Source organism: Pezoporus flaviventris, unplaced genomic scaffold, assembly GCF_033815535.1.
Source record: "Pezoporus flaviventris isolate CSIRO_AGI_PZ_B2104156 unplaced genomic scaffold, CSIRO_AGI_Pfla_v1 ptg000008l, whole genome shotgun sequence".
Classification (NCBI taxonomy): domain Eukaryota; kingdom Metazoa; phylum Chordata; class Aves; order Psittaciformes; family Psittacidae; genus Pezoporus; species Pezoporus flaviventris.
In genome coordinates, this window is record NW_026892556.1 from 2,732,259 (window position 1) to 2,740,871 (window position 8,613).

At 57.3% G+C, this 8,613-nt stretch overlaps 2 protein-coding genes across 2 annotated transcripts; both read left to right on the forward strand.

Annotated features, from left to right (window-relative positions):
- The first annotated feature begins 669 nt into the window (after positions 1-669).
- TRNP1 (TMF1 regulated nuclear protein 1) lies at positions 670-1,746 on the forward strand. Its single transcript, XM_061449741.1, has 2 exons — positions 670-1,022; positions 1,344-1,746. The coding sequence occupies exons 1-2, from the start codon at positions 670-672 to the stop codon at positions 1,744-1,746; spliced, it is 756 nt and encodes a 251-aa protein (XP_061305725.1).
- Positions 1,747-6,424: 4,678 nt separating this feature from the next.
- Positions 6,425-7,721, forward strand: LOC133267457 (oxysterol-binding protein 2-like). Its single transcript, XM_061449729.1, has 2 exons — positions 6,425-6,535; positions 6,966-7,721. The coding sequence occupies exons 1-2, from the start codon at positions 6,435-6,437 to the stop codon at positions 7,159-7,161; spliced, it is 297 nt and encodes a 98-aa protein (XP_061305713.1). The 5' UTR covers positions 6,425-6,434; the 3' UTR covers positions 7,162-7,721.
- The last annotated feature ends 892 nt before the right edge of the window (positions 7,722-8,613 follow it).

Below are 8,613 nucleotides of genomic sequence, written 5' to 3' on the forward strand. Positions count from 1 at the left end.
CCCACGCACCTATGTGAATACGCAGCCACTGAGCGTGACATCCCCACAGGAGGAACCCTGAAAACCAGGCTCCTCAGGGAAGCAAAGTGGCAGCAGCACTCTCCTGCTGCACCTCCCTCCCACTCTCAGCTCTATTAACCCTGTCTTAAATGATAGACATCGGCAACGGCGTTGCTGTGACAGCCATGCAACCAAGGACATGCTGTCCTGGTGCTACGTCTCCTGAGCCTCAAGCACTGGGACATCCCAGCCACAGCTGGGGAGGGGACAGGGGCTGCCCTTGCATCCCCCAGCCAGCACAAGGAGCTTCTTCAGCTGCTTCTCCCAGGGGCTGCAGGCTTGAAACCAGTAACTCATCCCAGTCCAGCCTCTCTCCCAACCTTTCCCAGTAAATCTCTCCAGTATCCCTTCCTCGCCCAGCCTTTCCCACTAAGCCTCTCCAGCTTAAGCCTTCCCAGCCCTGCCTTTCCCAGTGACCCCCCAATAACCCTCTCAGCCTTTCCCAGTGATGCCCCTAAGGGAGGGCAGTTTCCTGGGGCCACCGGGATGGTCCTATACAAGGCTATACTGAGCCTAGTGCTGCGATGGTGTCAATACCCGAGCTGTGCCATACCGGGCTATACCGAGCTCAGGGCCGGTGCTGTACTGAGTCATACCGAGCCCGAATCCATGATGGTGCTGGTTCTGGTGTTGTATTGGGCCGCAAGAAGCCCGCAGCCATGCCACTGCCAGTCCGTACCGACGGCGCTCCAGTTCTGTACTGAGCCATATAGAGCCCAGGGCCGTGATGGTGCCAGTACCGTGCCGTTGTACGAGCTGTACCGAGAACAGGCCCGTGACAGTGCCAGTACCGTACCGAGCCATACCCAGTCCGGTGCCGTGCCAGGCCATGCGTATCCCGAGCATCCCCTGTACCGAACCGCACCGGCTCGGGGTCGTGTCCCCGTCGTCCCCCCCTTCCCGTGCCGGTGCCAGAGCCGCCCCGTTGGGGCCGAGCCGCCCGTAGCCGGCGCCGCCCCCGGGTATATATCATCACCGCGGCGCTGCCCTTCTCCCCATCCCGTTCCCATGGCGGCGGCGGCAGCGGCGGAGCAGAGCCCGGGGCCGGCTGCGAGTCCGACTGCGGGCAGCGAGCAGCGCCCCGACCGCGGCGGTACCGGCGGCAGCAGCAGCAGTACCACCACCGGCAGCAGCAGCAGTACCACCACGGGCAGCAGCAGCAGTACCACCACGGGCAGCAGCAGCAGTACCACCACGGGCAGCAGCAGCAGTACCACCACGGGCAGCAGCAGCAGTACCACCACCGGCAGCAGCAGCAGTACCACCACCACCACCACCGGCAGCAGCAGCAGCAGCAAGAGCAGCCCCGGGTCGGTGGAGCTGGCGGCGGCGCGGCGGCGGCTGGTGGCGGCGGAGGGACGGCGGCGGGCGGCGGCGGAGCTGGAGGGCCGGGTGCTGCAGGTGCACTGCGCCCTGCGGCACGCGGAGCTGCGCCTGGCCGCCCGCGCGGAGGCTCTGGGCCGGCTCGGAGCCGGCGTGGCCCAGGCTCAGCTGGCTCTGGCTGCGCACACGCAGCGCCTGCAGAAGGGGCTCCGCCGCCGACCCCGGCCCCGGCCCGGTGCGCTCCTGGCGGCCGCCCGCGCCCTCCGCAGCTGCGTGCCCTGGGCCCCCGCCCGCGCCCGCGGGGCCGCCGCTCCGCCCGCTGCCGCCCGCCGCCTGCCCGCCGCGCCCCGCAGCCCCGCCTAGGGGACAGGGGTGCTCTGGGGGGGGGGGGGGGGGGCACCCAGAGGGTCCTTTAGAGAGGCGTAGGGAGTGCGATGAGTTGGGGACCTCCGGGTTTGGGGCGTCCCAGGGGGAGCCCAGCGGGGTCTGGGCTGCTTTAGAGGACCCTGGGCAGTCTGATGACGCAGGGACCTCTGGGGTTGGGGGATCTCAGGGGGACCCTACAGGATCTGGGGGACGCCGGGGGGTGTGGGAACCCAGCGGGGTCTGGGCAATCTGATGGGCTGGGACCCAATGGGTTTGGGGGTCCCAGGGGGATCCTGCAGGATGGAGGGGTATGGGGAACCCAGCAGGGTCTGGGCAATCTGATGGGCTGGGACCCAATGGGTTTGGGGGTCCCAGGGGGATCCTGCAGGATGGAGGGGTATGGGGGACCCAGCAGGGTCTGGGGTCCTTTAGGGGGTCTTGGGGAATCTGATGAGTTGGGGACCTCTGGGTTTTGGGGGTCCGGGGGGACCCAGCAGGGTCTGGGAAATCTGACGGGCTGGGACCCAATGGGTTTGGGGGTCTCAGCAGGGTCAGGGGACCTCAGCAATGTCCTGAGGTGTCTGATGCGGGGAGACCCTGGGGGGTGTGGGGTTCCTTAAGGGACCCCATGTGATTGAGGCACTCCAGGGGACCCAGCAGGGTCTGGGGACTTTGGGGTGCCCTGATGAATCTGGGGGGTGTTGTTGCTGGGGGTTTCGTGTGCTTGAAGGGTCCTGCAGGGTCAGGGGTCCAGGGGTGTGCAATGAGCTGGGAGGTCGTGGGGGACACTGAGGTTGAGGGACCCAGCAGGGTCTGGGGTCCCTGGAGGATCTTTCCAGGTCTGGGGGTGTTTGTAGGGGAATCTGCTGTCAGCAGCCCCAGCCCAGCCTGGGGTCACCTCCCTCCCGAAGGCAGCAGGTTCAGGGCAGCCTCCATGGGGCAGGGCCCCTTCCCCGTCCAAGCCTCGCTGCCAGGAGGGGTCGCCAGGATGCTGTGGCAGCAGGACACTGGTGGGACTGTGCCTCACGCTGGGACTTGGGTGCAGCCTTCATGTGCCCCTGTGCAGACTTCCATGGGGGAATCACGCAGGCTTGGAGTCATCCCGCTTTCACCGTCCCTGGACACTGATGCTGGCTCCAGACTGCACCCTTCTTGGGGCAGACAACAGAAGGGGACTGGTCCTCATGATGGCACCAGCACCGTCTGCCTCCCACCAAGCTGGATTTTTGGGGCTGCTTTGACAACCGATCCAGCCGGTGATGCTTGAAGCCTCCCCGTGCTTCCAGCAAGAGTCCTTGGGCACCTTCAATGTCACACTCCAGCGGAGCCTGTCACTGTCGGCTCCAGAGGGCTATGAAGGCATGACGAGGTGGACTCAGGATGAAGCATCCCCCTCCGGGCAGAAGGCTTGTGTGGGGTCCTGGCATTGCTGTCCCCATCGCTGTCCCACCAGCCCTGAGCCGGCCTCAGGATGGAGAGCTCAGACCTGACAGCATCTTCCTGACTGGGAACTGCAGTGGTTCAGCTGGCAAAGGCCTCTATGAGCCTGCTCCTCACCGAACGCAGCCGCAGCGTTCACCCTGCCAGGGCTAGCAGCATCCCTCAGCCGAGCCACCAGAACGGGATCTCGCTTTGCTGCGCTGAGCTTCCGCAGTGACTTTTCCCTGGAGGCTGCATGAATCCCTCCCTCCTGCTGCAAAACCATAACTCACCCCCCCCTTATTTATTTATAATGGAAAACCCCACTGGATTCGGGCTGGGGTTGGGGGGATTTCACTGACTCATGAATGTTCTGCCACTACCTTGGTGGGAGACAGCAGGTCTGTTGTGCTGATCCTCGCTTCTCGCCTCTTGTGCCCACTGGTGCTGCTGCTGTGCCTGCACCGCGCTGCCTGTGCCCAAGTCAACTTTGAGAGCTGGTTTATTCACTACACGCAGTGTCCTTAGGTGCTGCCTGAAATACAACAGAGAGGGTGATTAGAATGGGGCTTAGCCAATAAGCCCTGGTAATATCGTGTAATTAATACCGGAGTGGATTTCTCTGATTATCAACCTGTTCCCTCTTTCCAGGGACGTGGAAAGTGCATTGGGAGCTGCCTGCAGCAGTGTGCCAGACACACACAATAAAGTCCAACTTGCACATTTCTCTCTGGCAGAGAAATATTTCAGTTACCAGCATGACTTCACTTATTAATTCCTGCTTTCAAACAGTTATTCTGGGGTTCGTGCTACCCGATGTGGAGTTCATGGATGCTCAGACAGCCCTGTATCTCCTTGATGCTCCCTAATTTCTGCCCTTTCACTAAGTTGCTGCCTGCTGGGGGTTTTCCCATGCGTGCACAGCCCTAATCCCAACCAGGAGGTGATTCCCAAGCCGGGTGGGGAGTTTGCTGCTAATAGCAGCTTACAGGTCTCAGCCAGGACAAGGGACACATTATCTCTCACAGGCTTTCAATTAATAGTATAAAATGCACAGCTTGGGTTTAAATCCCTCGATTTCCCCCCCCCTTTCCTGGTGATTATTTGCAAATCAGCTTTTGACCTGATTAGAGCAGAAACTGCAGGGAAAGACCTTAAAACAAGTCATAATCAACTCCATTAAACCGGTAAGACCAAAATGATTCAGGATACTCCAATGCAACGGCTCCTCCCCACCCTTTGGTCTCAGTCTCATCACGCTTTGTGTTCCTGCAGGATCTTTAGCTGGAACACAACATTCGTGACAATTCACATGCTTGTTCCCCTTTTTCCTGCCCGATGGGGAAGGCTGATGCAGTTGGTGGAAGAGCAAGGGCGAGATCCCAGGTCTCAGAGCTCCACCCTGCAGATGAGTGCACACTGAGCTGCAATCAGGATACTCCTTGTGCCCAGGGAACATCACACTCTGGATGGGGGAAAGGCAGTTGGGGTCCCCTCCATCAACCAGGGTGGGAGACACCCCCCTCTTGAGCAGGAAGAGCAGTGAGAGCAGTTAAACTGTGCAAAGGGAGGGTGCATCTGAGGCCTGAGGAATAAGAGCAGCTCCTGAGACTGGGCTGGGATGAGAAGTGGTGCCTGTTTCAGGAGAAAGAATTAAGAAGGAGAATAAAAGCTGGTCCCCGAGTCCTGTGCCATGGTGGCTGCTCATGGCCAGGGTAACACACTTGTGGGGCTGCCTCTGCTGGGTGTGAGAATCCATCCATCCATCCATCCATCCATCCATCCATCCATCCATCCATCCATCCATCCATCCATCCATCCCCTCCTGCATCCTCACAAACCCCTGTGCTGTGGTTTTGGGCAATGTCCCTGCAGGGAACGTGTCACCTGGTGGCTCCTGTGGCAGCTCCTACAGGATGCTCCCACTCCCCAGCGCTGCTCTGCCGCGTGCAGTGAGCCCATCCCCGTGCCCCGGGCTGCAGATGTGGCAGTGCTGGTACCCACACTTCCAGATTCAAACCGGATGGACAAGGCTGGTCCAGCCACCAGCCAGGACCCTTTGCAACACCAGCTGTGCATCCTGCTTTAGTTTGGTGGGCCCCACTGTGCCCCACACAGCACAGGAGCCCTGTGTCAGCCCCAGAAAGCTCCAGTGAGTGCTGTCACCAGGCTGCTCACACACTACGGGGCCAGCAGCAAAGTCCTGCTGGAGGGTCCTTGACCTATTTCAGGCACGGATATGGGGGAGAAAACCCACCCCAAATTCCAGCACAAGCTCAGAGGGAAGTTGCAGAGGAAAAGCCTCATCCTTTGGTGCCTTCGGGAGCATCCCATGCCCCAGGAGCACAGGGCTTTACGTAAACCCACTTGCATTTGTGCCCTCCAGCCAGCAATGACATTACATAAATAGCACCAAGACTTGTTGGGTTTATGGGATTATTTTGTTACAGACTTTCTGGGAAAAGTGATGTTGCACGTTAATACCTAAGCCCAGCTTCTCTCCTTTCCACCATTAATTCCTTCAGGCTATTCCAGATGAATCCTATTGGTGTGAGGTGAGTGCCTGGGGCACAGGCAGGGACAGAAACTCCCCAGAGCTGAAATGCCTCTGAGTGATGGAGTGGGGGCATAGAATGATCCAGCTTATCCAGCTCCAACCCCTTGCCACGGGCAGGGACACCTTCCACTAGAGCAGCTTGCTCCAAGCCCCTGTGTCCAACCTGGCCTTGAGCACTGCCAGGGATGGGGCAGCCACAGCTTCTCTGGGCACCCTGTGCCAGCGCCTCAGCACCCTCCCAGGGAAGAATTCTGGGGTGAGGGTGATGGAGGGAGGACAGGGACAGGGTGAGCGGGATGGGGGAATGGGAGGAAGGGATGGGGTGACGGAGAGGGTCAGAAGGGGGTGGTGCCAGAGCCCTGGGGATGGCAAGGACAGCGCTACCTCCCGAGGAAGGTCCCAAGCCGGCTCCCCGGAGGGGACCGCCGGCCTTTCCTGGTCGGTGCCGCAAGAGGGCGCTGCCTTCCGCGACCCTGAATGGCTCCGTTCTGGAGCGGATCCAACCTCCCCTGTGGCTCCGTGGCCACGCTCAGCATCCCTCCGTGAGTACCTGGGGGATGCTGATGTCCTGGCTGCATAACTCAGCACCTCAGACATGCAAGACCTCACGCCTTCCGGGCCGGGCCCTTTAAGAAAATGCTGCTTTCACTTTTGGTTCTAGCTATCAGTTTAGTTCGCTTTCAGTCCCCCCTCCCCACCGTGTCTTGCAATGGACGGGGAGATCTTCCACTTCAGGAAATGGACAAATTGGATCTTTTGGTACCAGAATCGCTGTTTTGAATTTCAGGACACGTGGCTTAACTATTACTGGTAAATGACCAGCCAGGCAGGTCCCACCAAAGGGGACGTTACTTCTTGCTTGGGTCTTGTGGTTGCAAAGCCTCCAGAGCAGCCAGGCAGACATCTTGCATGATAACAGGGGTTTTAACAGGCACCTGCAGGTTGGTTTTGTTCATAGCTTTTGACACCAGGCGGCAGATGGAGGTGGGGAAGCTCTGACAACGCTTCCCACAGATCCCATCGCTTGCATGAATGTGGGGTTGGAGCTGAGCAGGGAGGGAGGTGGTGGGGAAAGCTGGGGGCCATGGGGCACTCGGGTCCCTTTTACCCTCCCCATCTCTCTGTGGCCATCAGAAGAGCAAAGAACGTGTTCAAAACCCCACCCAGCAACAGCCTGCACTTCTGTAGGCAGCAATGGCTTCGCTTCCGGAGCTTCTTCACTCTCCCCTTTGCTCTGCAGGGACAAAGATGACATCGGCAAGCTTATCCGTGGCAGCATCAATCTCAGCAGCGCCACAGCACAGAGAATCGACTCGAAGACCCTGTGTTTGTTTAACGATAAGGTGACGTACTACCTCAAGGCAGACAGTATAAAGGACATGGAGGACTTCATCGGTAGACTGACGGAGTTAAATGTCTCTGTGACTGGCAACTAGAGGAGCAGATCCTTGCGCTGAGCAGTGTACTAAGTGCTTTGTTCATTGGGAAAGTGAGGCTTGCATTCCAAAGGCTGTTTTCACTCAGAACCGCTGATTCCTCAAAGCATGGAAATGCCCAAATGTTTGAAACGGTTTCTTATTGCATAGCTGAGAAGCAAAATTTACCCATCTCCTGCTGCTTACTTGTAAGATAGAAACGGGGGGACATCAGGTGTGTAGGGAAATGGAGGATGTGCAATGCAGGAGAAGGAGCAGAAGTCTTCAGCTTAGAAAATACAACGTTCTTTGCAATGCTGATGCGAGCATTACCTTTGGAGAAGCTGCATTTGGTAATTACTGATAAATGGGAATGAATATTGGCTTCAGCTCGCACAATGCATAGGCATGGCAAAATGCAAACTGGTTACCACTGGATTCTGAATGCTTTGTAATATCAGTTTTTCACACTACAACATTATGCGAATATTGGTGATTGGTGATGTATCTCTCAATCTCTGTTCTCTCTATGCAGTAATGATGTGATAAATTGCTATTTTTTCTCTTCACTTTACTTATATATATATAGAACTGATTTGCTTTATTGTACTTATTTACTATATATAAAGTGATATATACCTGATTTGTGCCAGTGAGCTTATTTGCTTTAGTGTGCTTGGTTTAGTAAACTGTTCATGTTATACAGCCAGTGTGTGATCCTTGTGTGGTGTAGCCTGCCTGACAGCAGAACGGGTTGATGGAGGAGGTTTTGGGCACCGACATACTTCCCCTTGTGTATGTTCCACTTCAGGCTCCTGGTTTCCCCATTTCCATTTACCCAGGGACCTTCTTGTGTCCGTTCTTATCTCAGCGAGCAGTGGAAATAACACTCACTAAGCAGGCATGTGAACCTGCTCAGTGGTGGTTCCACTAACACCAAGGTAGAAATCAGACATGAACCCACCTGTAGCGCGGAGTTTTATGGATTAGCTGGAGAATAAGGCCGTTGTGAAACATAACATCACAGTAAGACACATTTAATGGGATGCATCAAAGCCTGTTCTAATTCAATTGTATTTTAGCCCAGTGGCAATACGTAGTTGAGGGAAAACCATGTGCTGCATTAGGGATGTTTCCTCCTCCAGGTCTGGGAACTCACCTGAGCATGGTTTTGGCTCCTTTTGCACCCATGGGTGTTTTCATCTTCCTCCCCATCCCCGCTCCAGAGTGGGCACCCTTGTGCTTCAAGCTCCAGTTCGGATGTGCTGAGAAACACCGATAAATCCCCTCTTTTCTCTTCGGTCACCCCAGGCCTGCACAGATCCCCCCTTGACATCCTCCCTTTGACACCTAAAACCCCATGTGCGTTCTGTATGTTCGCACAGTGCTCTGAGGCTCCCCAGTAACCGGCTCCCAAAGTGCAGACATCCAGCCCCTGCTCCTAAGCCTGAGGTGCCGGGACAGAAAGCTGGT

What these genes read in the sequence shown, in the direction of transcription:
- TRNP1 (XM_061449741.1), top strand. Translation starts at nt 670, where the DNA reads ATGATGGTGCTGGTTCTGGTGTTGTATTGGGCCGCAAGAAGCCCGCAG. An exon ending in GTAGCCGGCGCCGCCCCCGG is followed by an intron (nt 1,023 to 1,343) that starts GTATATATCATC and finishes CACCACCGGCAG; the next exon opens with CAGCAGCAGCAGCAAGAGCA.
- LOC133267457 (XM_061449729.1), top strand. Translation starts at nt 6,435, where the DNA reads ATGGACGGGGAGATCTTCCACTTCAGGAAATGGACAAATTGGATCTTT. An exon ending in ACGTGGCTTAACTATTACTG is followed by an intron (nt 6,536 to 6,965) that starts GTAAATGACCAG and finishes TTTGCTCTGCAG; the next exon opens with GGACAAAGATGACATCGGCA.